This window comes from Myxocyprinus asiaticus, chromosome 16 (assembly GCF_019703515.2).
Source record: "Myxocyprinus asiaticus isolate MX2 ecotype Aquarium Trade chromosome 16, UBuf_Myxa_2, whole genome shotgun sequence".
NCBI lineage: Eukaryota > Metazoa > Chordata > Actinopteri > Cypriniformes > Catostomidae > Myxocyprinus > Myxocyprinus asiaticus.
This window is the reverse complement of record NC_059359.1, coordinates 5,764,827-5,783,877: the sequence shown is the minus strand read 5'-3', so window position 1 is coordinate 5,783,877 and position 19,051 is coordinate 5,764,827. Positions and strand designations below refer to the sequence as shown.

Here is a 19,051-nt window from a genome sequence, read left to right as displayed (position 1 = left end):
TCAATAAATTAGAATGTCGTGGGAAAGTTCATTTATTTCAGTAATTCAACTCAAATTGTGAAACTCATGTATTAAATAAATTCAATGCACACAGACTGAAGTAGTTTAAGTCTTTGGTTCTTTTAATTGTGATGATTTTGGCTCACATTTAACAAAAACCCACCAATTCACTATCTCAAAAAATTTGAATATAGTGACATGCCAATCAGCTAATCAACTCAAAACACCTGCAAAGATTTCCTAAGCCTTCAAAATGGTCTCTCAGTTTGGTTCACTAAGCTACACAGTCATGGGGAAGACTGCTGATCTGACAGTTGTCCAGAAGACAATCATTGACACCAGAGTGCTGTATCCAAGCATTGTTAACATGCTTGGATACAGCACTCTGTGAACAAATGCAGGTAACACTTTATTTGAAGGGTCCACAATAATGCACTAGTTAAGCATGAATATGGCAATAATTAATGCATAACAGAATGTAGAGTATGGCAATCTTAGCCATAATAACTTATTTAGCAACTTATCTTATTTTCTGTGTAGAAAGTAAAGCAATTAATGCTCTGTTTCAGATATATATATATATATATATATATATATATATATATATATATATATATATATATATATATATATATATATACATACATACACTTGCAATCAAAATTATTCAACCCCCCCAAGACAGTAGGGATTTACAAAGGTAAGCTTTTCTGATGACCCAGAATTTTTAAACTTTATATCTATATTAGTTGAGTGACACATTCAAAGTCATAGTGTGAATATATAACCTAATAGTTGTTAATAGCAGGATCAGCAAATACAGCCATGTCATAATTATTCAACCCCTATTGCATGTATCTGTTTCTTAAATATGTAAGGCTACACAAGTAATTGTTTTAAAACAAAATTAAGTCATCAATCTGCAATGGCACTTATTTAAGTTTTAAAATTTAAGTTTAGCGTTGGAAGCAAAAATGTATTTCTATGCCAAAAATGCAATTAAATATAAGCTGTCTCAAACGCTAATAGAGGAGATTATTTCATTACACAAGAAAGGTCATGGCTAAAAGTACATTTCCAATGCACTTCAATTTCCAATAGACAAAGTTGGCAGCACCATTCATAATTTTTTTTTTAAATATGGTACAACAGCAACCTTCTTGGGGTGTGGAAGAAAGCAAAACTTCACCAAGGGAAATGCTGACTTGATTTTTCAAGAAGTAATTAGGAAAGACCTGTGGAGTCCTGGAAGAAGTTTTTATAGACTTATGACACTAAACTGAAAATGAGTTTTAGACCCATGGGTCAGCAGTACGTCTGGAGTAAGATGACAAGGTGATGACAAGAATGGCACCATCCCCACAGTCAAGCATGGAGGTGGGTCAGTCCTGTTATGGGGGTGTTTTGCGGCTGCAGGAAACGGCTATCCTCACTATGTGACTGACACCATGGATTCTTTCAGGTATCAGGCCATTTTGGCATAACAAATGTGATGCCTTCAAGTGTGTAAATTGAAGCTCGGTGATCACTGGACTTTCCAGCAAGACAATAACACCAAGGATACAACCAAGTTGTCCAAAATCTGGTTCAGGGATAGGTCGTGGAATGTCCTTAAATGGCCCTTTCAGTCCATCATTAAAATCCCATTGCAAACCTTTCAAAGAAGCAGTGGCAGCACAGAAACCAAAGAATGTCAATGAGCTGGAAGCTTTTGCTCATGAAAAATGTGTAAAAATTCTAATAGAGAGGTGTCCGAAGCCTGAGAACACTTACCTGAAACATTTATTTGCTGTTATTAAGGATAAAGGATGCTCCACAAATGATTGACTTTGGGGGTTGAATATTTTTGACATGACATTTGTGGAGAGAATTAATTATTTTTTATTTTAAAATTTGGGTAAACTGAACTCTTTGTTCTCAAAATCACTTAAATGAGTATTAAAAACTTACTTTGACTGTTTACTGAGGTTTTAGTTGATGTGTTTTAATTCACATCACCAGAATGTATTGCTGGTCAGGGGGGGTTGAATAATTTTGATTGCAACTGTATATATAATATATATATATATATATATATATATATATATATATATATATATATATATATATATATATATATATATAATACAATAATACAATAATATAATACAATATACAAATACAAATCTGTTATATACAGAAGCAAGGGAATGTAATGGCAGAAGAGGTATGGTATGTTGGATAAATATAAATAGACTAAGCTGTGTATTGCACATTAATTATTGCTCAATGGGGCAATTTTAACTGTTCATGAGATGGATAGCCTGAGGGAAAAAAAAAAATGTCCTATGCCTGACGGTTCTGGTGCTCAATGCTCTGTAGCGCCTGCCAGAAGGCAACAGTTCAAAAAGGTAGTGGGCAGGGTGAGTGGGGTCCAGAGTGATTTTTCCAGCCTTTTTCCTCATTCCGGAAGTGTACAGTTCTTGAAGGGAGGGTAGGGGCAACCAATAATCCTCTCAGCAGTCCAAACTGTCCTTTGTAGTCTTCTGATATCTGGTTTGGTGCAGCTACAAAATCGGATATCAGATAACAGTTACTGAAGTGCAGAGGACAGACTCAATGACTGCTGAGTAGAACTGTATCAGCAGTGCCTGTGGCAGGTTGAACTTCCTCAACTGGCAAAGGAAGTGCATCCTCTGCTGGGCCTTTTTCACAATGGAGTCAATGTGGGTCTCCCACTTCAGGTCCTATGAAATGGTAGTGCCCAGGAACCTGAATGACTCCACTGCTGCCACAGTGCTGTTCAGAATGGTGAGGGGGGTCAATGTTGGGCTGTTCCTCCTAAAGTCCACAATCATCTCCACCGTTTTGAGCGTGTTCACCTCCAGGTTGTTTTGACTACACTAGTGAGCCAGCCGTTCAACCTCCCTTCTGTACACAGACTCATCGTCATCTTGGATGAGGCCGATGACAGTAGTGTCATCTACAAACCTCAGGAGCTTGACAGAGGGGTCTTTGGCAGTGCAGTCATTTGTATACAGAGAGAAGAGTAGTGGGGAGAGCACACATCCCTGGGGGGCACCAGTGCTGATTGTATATGTGCTGGAAGTGACTTCCCCTGTCTCACTAGCTGCTGCCTGTCTGTCAGAAAGCTGGTAATCCATTGACAGATAGACAGGGGAACAGAGAGTTGGTGTAGTTTAGTCTGGAGAATAGCTGGGATGATGGTTTTGAAAGCTGAACTGAAGTCCACAAAGAGGATCCTTGCATATGTCCCTGGTCTGTCCAGATGTTGCAGGATATGATGCAATCCCATGTTGACTGCATCATCCACAGACCTGTTTGCTCGATATGCAAATTGAAGGGGATCTAGAAAGGGTCCTGTGATGTCCTTCAGGTGGGCCAACACCAGTCTTTTAAATGATTTCATGACCACAGACATCAGGGTGACGGGTCTGTAGTCATTAAGTCCTGTGATTTTGTTTTTGTTTTGTTTTTTGGACAGGAATGATGATTGAGCGTTTGAAGCAGCAGGGAACTTCACACTGCTCCAGTAATCTATTGAAGATCTGTGTGAAGATGGGGGCCAGCTGGTTAGCACAGGATGCAGGTAAAATGCAGCCTGGGCCCTGTACTTTCCTTGTCTTTTGTTTTCGGAAAACACAGCACACCTCTTCTTCACAGATTTTAATTGCAGGTTGAGTAGCAGGAGGGGGGAAGGAGGGGGGTTGCAGGAGGTGTTGGTGTTTGTGTGAAGGTCAGAGCGGGTGTGGGGTGTGAGATTGGGCCTTTCAAATCTACAGTAAAACACAAGTCGTCAGCCAGTTGTTGGTTCCCTACAGTGTTGGGGGAAGGTCTCTTGAAGTTAGTAATGTCTTTCAGGCCACTCCACACTGATGCAGGGTTGTAAGCTGAAAACTTGTTTTTCAGCTTATCAGAATAGTTTCTTTAAGCCACTATTCAGTGTGTTCCTGGCCTGATTGTACAATAATTTATCCCCACCTCTGTAAGCATCCTCTTTGGCCTGATGAAGCTAGTCCTAGAAGGATACAACAATGACAAACCGTGGTTTACAGCAGAACTCAGGCTGCTTCATCAGGCCAAAGAGGATGCTTACAAAGGTGGGGATAAAGTCTTGTTTAATAAATAAATAACAAAGATGTTTAATAAATTTAAATTATGGCTAAGATAGCCTTACTCTACATTCAGTTCACTAATAATTACAGTCTTATTCATGCTTAACTAGAGCACTATTGTGGCCCCTAAAATAAAGTGTTACCAAAATACAATATCTAACCAGTATCTTAAAATTAAAATATTTAAAATATTCCTATTCACTACAGTTATTTCCAGGACTTTTCCAAGTCTGGAAATCACAATTTTAATTTGTTATAAGCTAAAATCTGCTAAAAGCTAATTTTGTCAAATTTAGGAGTACACCGGCATACAGATGACCTCAAAGCTAACAAACATGGACTAAAAGCCACAAAACTCCAATTTCATGGGGTCTTTAGGGAAATGAGACACTCACAATGTATTCCTGCACGACTATAATTAAGATTGATCATAACAAAATACACAGTGTATGGCACCTTATTAAGCACATAAACATTGATGTCGGGGGTCTCTTGAGTACGTACCTTTGCCATGGCTGACCTCCACAGTCCATGTGCAGTTTAATGAGTTGGGATAGAGCTCTGGAAAGCCGGGAGAGAGAATAATGCCCTCAGGGCCATGCACGTCACCTCCACACAGAGCTGCGGGAAGACAGCCACAGAATCTTAAAAAGATCTGAAACTTTACAGGAACTAAAGAAGAGCGCAGATGCAACTATTCATGAATCATTTTTGGTGCTTGGAATTCAGATCCTTGAATCTGCATTCTGTCGAGATAAGCAGATCTCCACTCAGGTGCTCGATTGGGATGTAGAGGAATTCAAAAGAGCAGACTAACCTTCAGCAGAGTTAAAAATACCACTGAAAGGTTAATGAGACTAATGAGAAATTCTATCTCCACTGGCATATTGTCTCCAAAAAAGGTCACTATCACTTTACTATCTGTATGAAGGGGCAGAAGTATACACAGCGGGGAAAACACTCTTGTTTTCCAGTAAAAACATCCTCGAACAAGATAAACTTGCTTTCAGTTGCATAATCTAAGACTTGTTTCAAAGAATATATCTTGAAGAAACAGTTGTTACTTTTTATCTTCTGTGGATTGTGGATTGCTGATTTCCATTCAACAGCAGTTGATAGTGACTCACTTTAAAGCTACAAATAGCACTCAAAAGTGTCAAAAAAGTAGCCCATGTGACTTGTGCACCTTATTCCAAGTTTATGACCAAACATCAAGACATCATAACAATAGAACTAATAAGGTTTTAAGTTCCTGAAGTGAACTGAGTAAATAACAATTTAAATGTCAGTCTCATACAAAATGATTGTATCCCTTAAGAAACTTGTAATTTGATGGATGGCATAATTTTATGATACTTTTAGGATGCTATTTTAACCTCTTCAACTCTGTGGACCCCCCAGTGAGTCCAAAAGGGGGCACTATATCGCAAAAAAGGTTTACGCTTAAAAAGTTCAAGTGTCCGAACACAGAAGTCAGGTATATGTGGTATCGTTTGAAAGCTTAGAATCTTAACTTTTTATAGATAGCCATCACTTCTGCATTTATGTTGCAAAAAATAACAAAATAAGGCCTGAAAACACTTGCATTGCAAATAAAATGTTATACATCATTGGAGGACTTCAGCTTTCTAATGAAACCTAGATTGAGCTTCTAGTCCACTCAGAGGCTGAGATATTTGATGAAACAATAGGGGTGGTGCATGAACGGAAAATTAGACTGAATGTCTATGGACGAGCACATCTGTGAGGGCTAAAATGCATTTGAGTGCCACCTACATTTTTGATCGCATTTTGTGAAGGAAGGCGATAGAGGAAAAATTATATTTTCTAGTACTTGCTGCCATCTAGTGGAATAAAATGCCACTTTTTTGAGGGAGATTGAGTAAACAGAACCAGAATTACATGCTTACAAAGTTAGGACAACACCAAAAAAACAGTATTTAAAAATGGGGGGGGGGGGGGGGGTGAGACCAATTTTTGGCAATTAGTCCACAGTATGTGTAAATGGTGAGCTTTTCAATTTGAGTGTGAAAAATTACAGGTGGCAGTCCAAAAATGCCCCAGAGTTGAAGACGTAAGTGAGTCACTATCAACTGCAATTGTAGTGAAATCAGTGGACATAATTTAAAATATCTCTTTTTGTGTTCTGCAAAAGTCAGTCACATGGGTTTGGAATGACAAGAGGGTGAGTAGATAATGACATAATTTTCATTTTTGGGTTAAATAATCCCTTTAAATTAGGTTTATTTAGCAGGAGGTAAGAAAAATAACCTTAGTTCAAGATATTTTCTTTTAAAGCTTCTTTATAACACAATTTATAAAGAAGCTTCTGCTTCTGAAGTATTTTTTTCTGGAAAAAAGACAAACATGTTTGTGTAAAAAATGTTTTAAGAAAATGTGAGTTTTGGATGTTCATGCAAATCTTGCCATCACGATGCCACAGTGTTGAGGATGGTTGCCATGGCACCTCTCTGCAGTTACTGAGATGGACTCAAAGTGTCTTCAGAAATCTTATAAGAGTGTCTTCACACAAGCTGATAACTGAAATAGGCTTGTGACATTATCTCAGTAGCTCTTAAGCTATTGATTAGGAAACAGAGATCTTGAGTAATGATCAAAGCACAGAAAAAGCATTTTAGTCTCACACCAAGACTCTCCTGAGAAATCACAGTCACAGTCAATGCTATGAGACTGAACTGAAAATCATTTTTAAATGTACTATTTTGGAGCAAGGCGTTTGGAATGTGTATATTAAAATTCTATATATGTAGGCAGCTCACTTGGTTTTGGAACAGAGTCACAGTATGCCAATTGTGATACAGCCATAGCATCAGTCCTTCTTGAGATGCCCCAAACTAAGAATGAACCTCAGAGTTGAGGGAATGCACAGAGAGTTCCTCTGTGAATTCACCTTAAATGATAATGAATGTCAGTGCTACTACCCACGAGACAATTAAAGTCTCAACATCTGCCTAAGGCTGTCAAAGACTTTTTCTCTTTGCCCTCAGGACTCAGGAATGTTTCCTCTGTATTCTATTCATACAGAATGACAAAGTTGTTAAAATTGTATAAGCTAAATGAGCTAGACCTGTAATAAGATAATAGTGCTGTAAGTTTAAAATAAACATGAAATCAAAACTGATCATGTTTACTTTCTAAATACTGTACATGCTCCTGGTCTTATTGTGCATGAATCTTTGGCACAAGTTATCTCAAATAATACATTGTTTATCTCCATATAAATGCAATAACTTGTCAGCTCTTAAAGTGCCACAGCTGCTTTTTAAATTCCAAAACTGTGAGAATTTAGTCACATCATTAGACTGGAATTTAATAATAGGATATTCAATAACACTTTTGAAAAAAGATATTCATAATGCCTCAAAATACACCTTGGCTCTGTTCCAAAACCTAGTTAGTTGCCTACAGTACTGGTACATTCCCACCATGAAGATTATTCCCAAAAGAAGGTAGCATAATTATGTTTCCTTCTAAGATTGCTTCTAAGGGTCAAAATCAAAGGCAGTATCGCGTGTATCCTATGCAGAAATGGCGAGATAAATGTTGATAATAAAAATACTTAATTCATTCAATACCGAAAAGTATGGATTAAAAATGCTAGTATGGTATTTACATGGTACTTCAAGGAATACAATGGAATTACAATGGTATGTAAAAAAAAAAAAAAAAAAAAAAAAAAAAACATGTTAAAACTATGGTATTATGATGGTACCATCTCAAAAAACAATATAGTATTACCATCGTACATGTCCAAAATACATGGTATAATCATGATATATGTCCAAAAACATGATATTACCATGATGCTTGCCCAAAAACATGGTAATACCATGGCAAATGTCCAAAAACATTTTGGTATTTTCATGGTGCATGGGAGTGAGGTTTAGTGGGGTGAGTGTAATGGTAGCCAGCTGGTAGGTAGGGGCTGTAGCCTTTAGCCTCCTCATTAGTGTGCGCGCCTCCCAAGCTAGAGACCCCGGTTCAAATCCCACTTGGAGCAGGTCGAGCAGGACCAGTGACTCAAATCCAAAAAACAAGGCATTATGATACATGCCCAAAAAAATGGTAATACCATGGTACATGTCCAAAAACATGGTATTATCACGGTACAGGCCCAGAAAACATGGTAATATCATGGTAGATGTCCAATAAAATGGTGTTACCATGATATTGTGACAAAATAAACATGGAAATACCATGGTACATTTTAGCCTGTACAGTCAGATTTCAATTAAAGTGTTACTGAATATTCTTGTCATTGTTTTGAATTTAAGAAGTAAAAGAACAACACTAATTGGTCTGATGGATAAGTGTAATTGAGATGAAAGCTCACCGTCACATGTGGGCAGTGGATGACTCCACCAGTGGTTCTTCTCACACACCAGCTGTTCCTCATGACTCAGTCTATATCCAGGCTCACAGCCAAACCATACCACAGAGCCGATTGCCAGATCCTGACCGTAACGAATCCCATTCACCGGCACCCCAGGGTCCAGACATGAATGAATGTCCAGAGTCACACCTGAAACCAAACACACAAAGAGAGAGAGAGAGAGGCTATTTTACAGAATGTAAGTGCACTGTTCTTGAGTAGCACTGTTTTCTAAGAAATTATATTTTTTTTTTTTATGTCACTAAAGCACAAAAAACTGAATCTGAAAATGTTTTGTTAAACTTATAAATTACTATTATTTTATTTGTACTTATTATTTTAGGGAGGTAATTTACCAGCATTATTGACAGACACAGTCAAAGAGAGACATTAAATCGAGGGGTGAAAAAAAGGAAACAGGGAAGGGAACATGTCCTAAGCCTGACTCGAACACGGGCCTCACATAAAAATGGCAGCTCAATATGTTGGATCATTCACACTAACCATGCTTCTTAATTTAATGTTTTTAATTTTTTAATTAAATTAAATTTATTTTTTTAAAGTTTATTCCAGCAGCAATTCTGTTATTTTACTAATTTTGCAACATTTCTCTTTGAAAGCAGCTAAGAAGGCAGCTATGCTGCAAATGGTTTGGCAATAAAATGAACAGGTTTTGCAATGCTACTCTAAATTGAAAAATTGGAAGAAAAAAACAGAAAGAGAGAGAGAGCAAGTGAGAGAGAGAGAGCAACATTACAAAGATAAATCCTCAAGCTGTTTGCTTCTGTGTAGAGACAGATATGATTCAGTTTACAATATCATTTCTCAGGTAAAAGGCACACACACTAAAAAGATGGCCAACTCACTTTCATAAAAGAGCTTAAAGCCACTGTTAGAGCGACTGTTATCAGTGGTGAAGAGAAGATACACTAAGTTTCCGCTGCTGAATAGGAACTGAGGGACCTGTGTGCCGTTTAGAGAGGCGATGAGGGGCGAGAGGAGATTAGGCCCATCGTGAACCTCGAGAAAGTCATAATTGAGTTCTGTCTGGAACCTGACGGAAAAAAAGAGATCATAGAGAAGAGATAATTAAAATTACAACAAGAAACACAAACACACACACACAGCTCATTACACATGACCGCCCAACTGATTCCACATTGAGCGCATCTCTTAATGAGAAGTCGTACATTCGGCCAGTGTTCAAACTACTGTGAATTGATGGGATCAAACTGTTTCTTAATGTGGAGAATAAAAAGATTTACTGCAGTGAGCTGGGTTTTAAAAGGATACAGTCATTTTCTTTCTTTCCTGAAACACAAAAGGAGATATACATTGATCAGGGGCTGTCAAGCTTCAAAAAGGACCAAATAGCTATATAATTGATGCATATGACAGAAGTGCTATATTTCAAGTATTCTGAAGTACTCCCCTTAGCCATAACTCTCAAATCTTATTGTGTTTGCACAGTTTCAAAATTGGCATGTTGAGTTTAGTCCACAGATATGCAACATTTGCAAATTTGTTACGATTATGAGATTTTATTCATAATTAATATGAATATTTAGTAAATAAAAGACTACTTTATTAAGACTGGCATTAAATTTGTTGCTCACAAAAATCTTCCCCTCTACCATCACTCTAAAATCTCGTTTGTGCTCGCATTCATTCAAATATTATGTGCCAATACGCATCACACCAGGTTTATCAATTTGTAAATTGTAACTCTTTTACATGATAATAAATACTTTTACATTGTTTACTTTAATTTACTTTATTTGTTAATGTTACATATTTATTCTAGTTGCTATACTGTTACTTTTCTTGATTTAATTTTGTCACATTTATAATTATAATATATCTATATTTCAAATCTATTGACAACACAAATATATAAATTATTTTATACAATTTTAAAACGTTAAACAAATTATACAATTATTTAACTTTTTGTTAAATTCAGAGATTTATAAGTTTTTAGTTAAATTATTAATTAATAAAAAAAATTATATTTCTCTGCAGTATTTTATAAAAAATTTTAAGGTTACACATATTATCATTTTACTTGATTTTACTTTGTAACATTTATAATGAAAAGCTTATGTAACAGTAAAAGAAAGTCTGGCGGACGACAGCGAGCCCTCAGACCCCTGGCGGACGGAACCGCTACCCCCCTTCTCGGCAGATGGCAGCGGTTCCTCCGGCTCTCGGTGGCCGGCAGCGACCCCTCAGTCCCCAGGCAGACGGCCGTGGCTGCTCCCCTGGCAGATGGCAGTGGCGAAGACTCCGCAACAGCACATCCCTCCTCCCTCCCGGGTTTCGGCACCACTGTAACAGTAAAAGGACGGGCAAGGAGGAGGCGGGAACCGGCTGAACAGTCAAAGTAAAGTTTTAACTGTAAAACTCAACTTAAAACAAACACACACACACATGCAGCGTCGCCGCGTGCATCTCTCTCTCTCTCTCGAACTGGCGTCTCCGGCATCCCTTTATCTCGCTCTCCCGCTGATCATCTGATTCAGCGACGACCATGCACCCTCATGGCCCAGCCACGCCACCATCCTGTCACAGCTTATATTTTGCAAATGGTTTGACAATTCAAATTTACAAATTATTTTACACAATTTCAAAACATAAATACACAGATTACCACTTTTTTTAACCAATTATTAAATAAATTGTATTTCTTTGCACTATTTTATTTATTTTTGTATTTAGGTTTAACGTCAATGATGATACATGCAAGAAAAAAATATTTTTTTGTCAAACTTGGTACAACATATTTGAAAGTATGCATGTGTGATTTGAGAGCTATAACGTAGTGACAGATATTTGGCAACAGCACCTTTGTCTCTTCTTCACACAAAGCTAGTGTATAGCTTCAGAAGACTACAGAAGACGTCATACAGACTACTTTTATGGTGCTTTTAGATGCTCAACAGCCTTTGGTCGCAAAATGCTTCTGTTGTATGGGAAAAGAGCAGCTTAGAAAATATGTTCTTTTACATTCCACAAAAGAAAGAAAGATATTCAGTGATTAAATGACAACAGACTTTTAATTATGGGCTGAGCTATTCCTTTAAGATGCAACGTCAAAAAGGAGCTGTCAATCACACTGTCAGAGGCAAAAAAATCTTTGCTTGTCCAGTGAAACACTCTGCTTTGTGTTTTATCTCGAAGCATTAGCTCCCTGGAGTCTTTTATATCACACTCAAGATCGGATGCTATTTCAATGCCCGACTCAAGGGAAGCATTGCTATGCTAATGAAATAAAGTCAACCATTTGTAACTTGATACAGATGAATTCCATTCCCCTTTCACAAGCAATGCAATAGATTTATACAGAAAGCATTGCACATGTGGATCAGGCCCCGTTGACATAACACTATGTAATAATTTATAAAGACACTAATGGTGACCGTCTCCCATGTGCTCTCTGTTTATGTGCTATGACAAACATTACTCTGAAACGTTGCCATCTTTCATACGTTTCTACACGTGAACTTTGTGCGATCAGCTGAGGCTTACGATTCAATTACATTTGACATTATACTTTATTAACTCAGCTTTTACAGCAGATTGCAAGAGATAGACTTTATAAAAACCTGCATGGCCTTGGCACCCAAGCAAGTTGATGTCTTATACTGGGAATATATATTGAGGTAGAAATATGAATGCTTGTAGTTTGCCTTATTTTTAAGTGTGATATGTGGTCAAATGACTTGTGGATGAATCTCACAAAACCTGTCAAGCAAATGTTCTGGTAATATTTCACTCCAAAATCAAAGGGAAAAATAATAAGTATATATATATATATATATATATATATATATATATATATATATATATTTCACATATAGAAAATAATAGGCTTTGTTTTCCTTATGCAAAATATAATTTTTGTTCCTGCTAATTTTGGGGTGAAATATGATCAGGAAATGTTCTTGGTAGGCTTTTTGAGATTCACCCTTGTCTTCATGGAGGTCTCTTATCCCCAGACATGAATCCACACAAAGCCTCAGTGTGTTTTATTCACTGAGCTATCCAACTGACCTGTCAAAGCTTATCTTGATGGAGCGTCCAACCTCAGCCTCAATGACCCACTCACAGCTCAGGGAGTCTTTGTAGTAGCCGGGCCACCCAGGGGACAAGATGACACCCACCTGAGCAGTGAAATGACCTCCACATGGAGCTGCAGGAAACAGAAACTGGGTTTTACATTTTATGGCATCATATGCAACTTAAAAAGGTTCTCCTATGTCATCATATGGAACTTAAAAATAGGTTCTCCTATGCCATCATATGGAAATGTAAAACAATTCTCCTATTCATCCATATACCTTTTTCACCATCCGTGTTTTGGAACACGGAAGTAAAAGATTGCAGGGTAAATTTCGACAGTTAATATTATTTACATTTACCCATTTGCTCCAACAGCAAATGGAAAAATCTGCTATTACTTTTCAATGACTTTCCAGAAGAGGAAAAAAAAATAGAGAGCGGTGGATTACAACAGTTAGATGAGAGAAAATGCCAAATGTACCTTCACCACCACAGCAGCTGTAATCGAAACCCTCTCGCAGATGTGGTAACTGATTTAACTAATTCCAGGGTAATATAACACAAAGCATGATGTTATAAATTTAAACTCAATATTTAAAAAACTGCTAATATAAAAAAGTTTGCTAGATTTTTGCTGTTAAATAAGGCAGAAACACATCATCACAGTCCGTGAAATAGGTTCTCTTATAGCGTCATATGGAACTTAAAAAGGTTCTCCTATGGCTTCATATGAAACTTAAAAGGGTTCTTCTATGGAATCATATGGAACTTGAAAATATTCTCCTATTGCATCATATTGAACTTAAAAAGGGTTTTCTTGTGGCATCATATGAAACTTAAACGGGCTCTTCTATGGAACCATATGGAACTTAAAAAAGGTTCTCCTATGGCATCAAATGGAACTTAAAAATAGGTTCTCCAATGGCATCACGTGGAACTTATAAATAAGTTCTCTTTTAGCATCATATGGAACTAAAAAAATTTCTCCTATGGCATCATATGGAACTTAAAAATATTCACCTACAGCATCATATGGAACTTAAAAGGGTTTTCTTTTGGAATCATATGGAAATAAATAAATGTTCTCATATGGCATCATATGGAACTTAAATAATTATCCTATGGCATCATAAGGAACTTAAAAATATTCACCTACAGCATCATATGGAACTTATAAAAGATTCTCCTATGGCAGTATATGGAACTTAAAAGGGTTTTCTTTTGGCATCAAATGGAAATAAAAAATGTTTTCATATGGTATCATATGGAATTGAAACTAGATTCTCCTATGGCATCACATGGAACTTAAAAAAAATATCCTATGGCATTGCATGGAACTTAAAAAAGGTTCTCCTATGACATCATATGGAACTTAAAAAATATTATCTTATGTTATCATATGGAACTTCAAAAGATACTCCTATGGCATCATATGGAACTTAGAAATATGTTCTCTTTTAGCATCATATGGAACTAAAAATGGCTCTCCTATGGAACTTTAAAAAAAGATTCTTCTATGACATCATATGGAACTTAAAAAGATTCTCCTATGGCATCATATGGAACTTAGAATTAGGTTCTCCTTTAGCATCATATGGAACTAAAAAAGGTTCTCCTATGGCATCATATGGAACTTAAAAAAAAGATTATCCTATGACATCGTATGGAACTTAAAAATATTCTCCTATGGCAACATATGAAACTTAAAAAGTTTCTCCTATGGCATTAATAGAACTTAAAAGGGTTTTCTTTTTTGCATCAAATGGAAATAAAAAGTGTTCTCATATGGCATCATACAGAACTTACAAATATTCTCCAACAGCATCACATGAAACTTATAAAAGATTCTCCTATGGCATCCAATGGAACTCATAAAGGGTTTTCGGTTGCACTTTACTTTACAGTACGTGTACTTTCAGTATATTTACAGTGTACTTACCCAAGAAAGTACTGAGAAATATTAGGTAACTACATGTACTTACTATGGATTGATGTTAGGATTAGGTTTAGGGTTCTTATGGCATCATATGGAACTTAAAAAGGGTTTTCTTATGATATCATATGGAATTTAAAAAGATTCTCCTACAGCATCATGTGGAACTTTAAAGGGTTGTTTCATGGCACACATGGAACTTATACACATTTTTCTATATGTATATAACTGAAGTTCATCATTGTTTGCATTTCTTTAATGTGTCTCCCCCCAATTTTACAGTTGGTACAGTAGTTCTCAAAAGAAAGGGAACTAAACTTTTCTGCAAGTTTGTAGGATGTAAATGAACTAGAATTGAAAATAAGTTTAAAATCGCTCCTAAAAACATTCAAAAACAATACAAATCCCAACAAAGCTCAGCTTTGATAAATCTGTTCCAAAGAAATGTTTACAGGACACAAACACTTTAAAACCTACCTTCACACTTGGGGATCAAACCACTCCACATGACCTTTCCTGCCTCCAGCTCGCACACAATTGTGTCCAAGCCTTGCGTCTTTATGAAACCCTCTTCACACACGACTGATATGGAACTTCCCAGCTGGAAATTATTGCCAAAGCGTTTGGCATTGATAGGCACTCCAGGATCCGGGCACTCATTGTGTCCAAACGCTGAACAAAAAACATCACAGCAGAGAGCTTGTTACTGGTGATGTGACTAACTTAATAAAATGGAAGTGAAAAAATGGACAGATAATGGAATGGCAAGCTGTAAGAAACAGAGGATTGTGGGTAAACATCAAAAGGGTTTCATAGGCATCTGAGGATTATTTTGGCTGAGCTAATGGAATGATGCTTACTGAACAGGATTAAGTTGTTTGATGCCGGTGGATAAATGGCTTACGATTCAAATCGCATAAATATGTCCTTCCATATGTCCTACTGAATCAGATAAAAGACAACACTTCGTATGCCAAAAATGTTATTAGCAAAAACATATAAGCACTATGAGAGAATCTCATTCACAATGGCTTGCATTGTTTAGTGCTAAAAATAATGCGTGCCACTGTGAATGAGCTTTTCTCATTGCGCTCAAAATCGCGCTACGGACTAAACTCTTCCAGTTTAGAAGCAACAATCTTATAGAAATATTTAGAAAACATCTTATAAAAAATGTCGGCTCAGTTATGAATTGAAGTATTTTCAGAATTGGAACAATAGCATACTAATAATCTCAAAATGGCCAAATATCGGCTGAATAAAATGCCTAGTCATTGCATGTTTAATTGCGCAAATGGCATCCAGTTTTCATCTCAGAAAGAATTTCTGTTAGTTAGTTATCTAAAGTTCTGTAAAAATATGACATTTTTTGCCAATTTTAACATTTCATTCAAATCACAGCTGATATTTCTAGTTACACTATAAATGAAAGATCAAGTTATAATCAAATATAGTATATTATACAAGTATTCCATGCATACACAAAATCTGCATACTGTGCATGTATACAAACTGTATACTTCAAAAACAGGTAGTATGTATAGTATGGTAGTATGCCATTCCAAACGCAGCCTCAGTTTCAACAAGAAATACAAATTCTGCATCCAAACCATTTAATTCATAGAGATTCACTCACTGCTGTAGGTGATGTTGAACCCTCGACCGGACATTGAATGATCCGCCTGGAACTCCAGCTGTAGGATGTTGGAGTTGCTGGTGAGGTGGGACGGGACCTCCGCACCGGAAAAGCGTCCCAGCACCACAGCGTCTGCCATCTCCCCATCTCGCACTGTCAGGAAGTCGTATGGAGGCTCCAAATCAAAGTCATTGAAGGCCAGGTGGATGCGGCTGCCCGGTTCAGCGATGATCAGCCAGACGCAGTTTAGGTTGTTGCCATAACCTTCCGGATAGTCTGGAGACAGAACGGTTCCCATGGCAGCCGTAAAGTTGGACATACAGGGAACTGAGTGGAAGAGGGGGTGCTGCATCAGTCACGTCAAAGTCATGTGAATGTTAAAACTACAACAGTATATACTGATCTTAAGTTAAATCCTTACATAATTGCTTTCAGTGTCGGGAAAGCAACTTTAAAACTGTAGCTTGTGGGGTTAGAAACTACAGGTACTGATGATTTGAAGTAGTTAAATTAATTTTTTGAAAAAAGTAGTTAGCTACACTGCAAGCTGCTACGAAAAATAGCCAACTACACTGAAATGATATAAGGGGGAATTATCTTTTAAAGTTGCACTCAGTAACTGTTGTTTTTAGTCATCTTAGACTTACACTGACACCTAGTGTCTTGGATGCAGCATAATTTAAATGCAGCAATGCAGCAATAGTTTTCAATTTCAGATGCCATTGTAGAAATTTAGTACTCACAGTCAGCCATGATTACTTTAATCAATGAGTGAAAGTGTCAAATAACATGACGGTTACTAAGATTAAGCGAGTAGTATTCGGTTGGTCACGTGATTCTAACATGGCAGCCCCTATTTGCGGACCCTCTCCATGAAGAATTAAACAGCTTTTATAAGATTACTGATATGACTGGAGTCTTCATTTTAATGTGAGTGGTCATGATTTCCTACAAATATTGCAAAATTACAATTCATGCCTTTAGGAGTTAAACTTATTTAATGAGGAAAAAAAATTACTGAGTGCACCTTTAAATATATAACTAGATTAGATAATGTATAATGTAATTAAAGTACTGTTTATCTGGAACAAAAACAATATGTGTTTTTGAATCAATTAATGAATATAAATTCGGCTGACTGCATTATACTTAAACAGAACTTATACATTATACAAATACTTTATACTAAATGTATAATAATTATATCAATACAACACAACTGGACTAAATAGTCGAAAACAGCAGTGAACAGCAGCGTTTAGCGAAATAATTTTCAGTAAAAAAAGACTGTGCAAAATGTTGTGCAAGGAATTCGCAAATTACTCTAGTTGGGGAATCATTTTGTTTTATTAACAGTTCATTGACACACGAACCATCCGAATGAACTGATTCTCCAAAACAATCAGACTTTTCAGTGTTATATATGAGAGAGATTAAAGTTTAGGACTTTTAAAATTATTATTGTTTTGTTATTTTCATTTGGTTATGTTGTCAGCTCACTTGGCTGTATACTGAAAAAAATAAAATAAAATACATAAATAAATAAAAATAAGATTTACCTAAAAAGTTTTTCTAAGTAAATTTGAATGGTATAAAATTAAGTCAAATCTACTTGATTAAACTGAGTAAATTTAACTTTATTATTTTATTTTAAATTTGACATTCCAGTTAATACAGTAACTTTTACTTATAAATCTGCTGTATTTGGTTCTTAAATATACTTTTTAAAATTTAAACGAATGTTTATTACAACATTTCACATTTTGATCTTTCCTTATAAACACATTTAACCATGTACCACATGGCATACAAAAGCCTTCCTTAGGGAAACTTAATGCATGCTACATTATGGAATCTTTTAGACAATATCACCTTGCACAACTGGTGATGGAATCACTATATTAAGCAGCACCTGCACATGGTGCACAAAACACGATGATGGTAAAAGTCAACAGATAATTTTTTGACCATAAAAAGGGTAATTTTAAGTAGAAAATGAACTTTAGACTTCACACAACAAGAAGCTACCAAATGCAACAACAAAATCAACAATAAAAATGGTGTAAATAAACTTGCAAACAGTGAAACCATGCAAGTGTCAATGTTGGGTTGGAGAGAGAGAGGGCGAGGACTCAAAAGGTGACAGAATCCTGACAGCAAGCTCATAAATTATTCAAGCCCAATGCATGCTGGGAACACCAGCTTCGAAAAGCTATGCAAAATTTACTCAAATTAGCGAAAAAATATGACAAGGTTTTCTACTTTAGGACTGGTACATGATAACTCATTGTAAAGATAACAAACAATCATAAATAACATTTATTTTTAAGTTGGAGCATTAATTTTTACATGCTTGAATTGAGTACAAATGTACAGTAGAATTTTCTTAATATGTAATGCTATATTTACTTCACCACAAATTCTTGTAATACAATATGAAAAAAAAACAAAAAAAAAAAAAAACATTACACCGCTTCTTGGTGTTACTCAAAAAGCTACACTAGGAAGGACCTTCTTTCTCAGGGACGGGGCACCATCTGGCACCTGCGCCCAGACCTCTGGGACCTCCACATCTGGCCCTTGGATGGGATGTGGAAGACCTAAGTGGCCTACAACCAGCAGTGGTAGACATGAACACTCAGGCCAGAGCTCCCTTCACGAGGCAGCTTTATACACTGAAGTGGCGTCGGTTCGCAAATTGGTGTTCTTCCCAAGCTGAAGACCCTCAGAGATGCACAGTCAGTTCAGCGCTTTCCTTCCTGCAGGAGAGGATGGAGGAATGGCTGTCCCCCTCCACCTTGAAGGTGTATGTGGCCGCCATAGTGGCACACCATGATACAGTGGACGGTAAGTCCATAGGGAAGCACAACCTGATCATCAGGTTCCTGAGAGGCACCCGGAGGCTGAATCCT

General features: G+C 36.7%; 1 protein-coding gene across 1 annotated transcript in view; it reads right to left on the bottom strand.

Annotated features, from left to right (window-relative positions):
* The window catches only part of csmd3a (CUB and Sushi multiple domains 3a), a 437,506-nt gene that overhangs the window by 276,325 nt on the left and 142,130 nt on the right, over nucleotides 1–19,051 (bottom strand). Inside the window, exons 15-20 of the mRNA XM_051721095.1 lie at nucleotides 16,140–16,466; nucleotides 14,981–15,175; nucleotides 12,562–12,700; nucleotides 9,375–9,562; nucleotides 8,470–8,658; nucleotides 4,620–4,736 (exon numbers count right to left, since the gene is read on the bottom strand). Coding sequence (XP_051577055.1) covers nucleotides 4,620–4,736; nucleotides 8,470–8,658; nucleotides 9,375–9,562; nucleotides 12,562–12,700; nucleotides 14,981–15,175; nucleotides 16,140–16,466 — 1,155 coding nt within the window. The remainder of the gene's footprint in view (nucleotides 1–4,619; nucleotides 4,737–8,469; nucleotides 8,659–9,374; nucleotides 9,563–12,561; nucleotides 12,701–14,980; nucleotides 15,176–16,139; nucleotides 16,467–19,051) is intronic.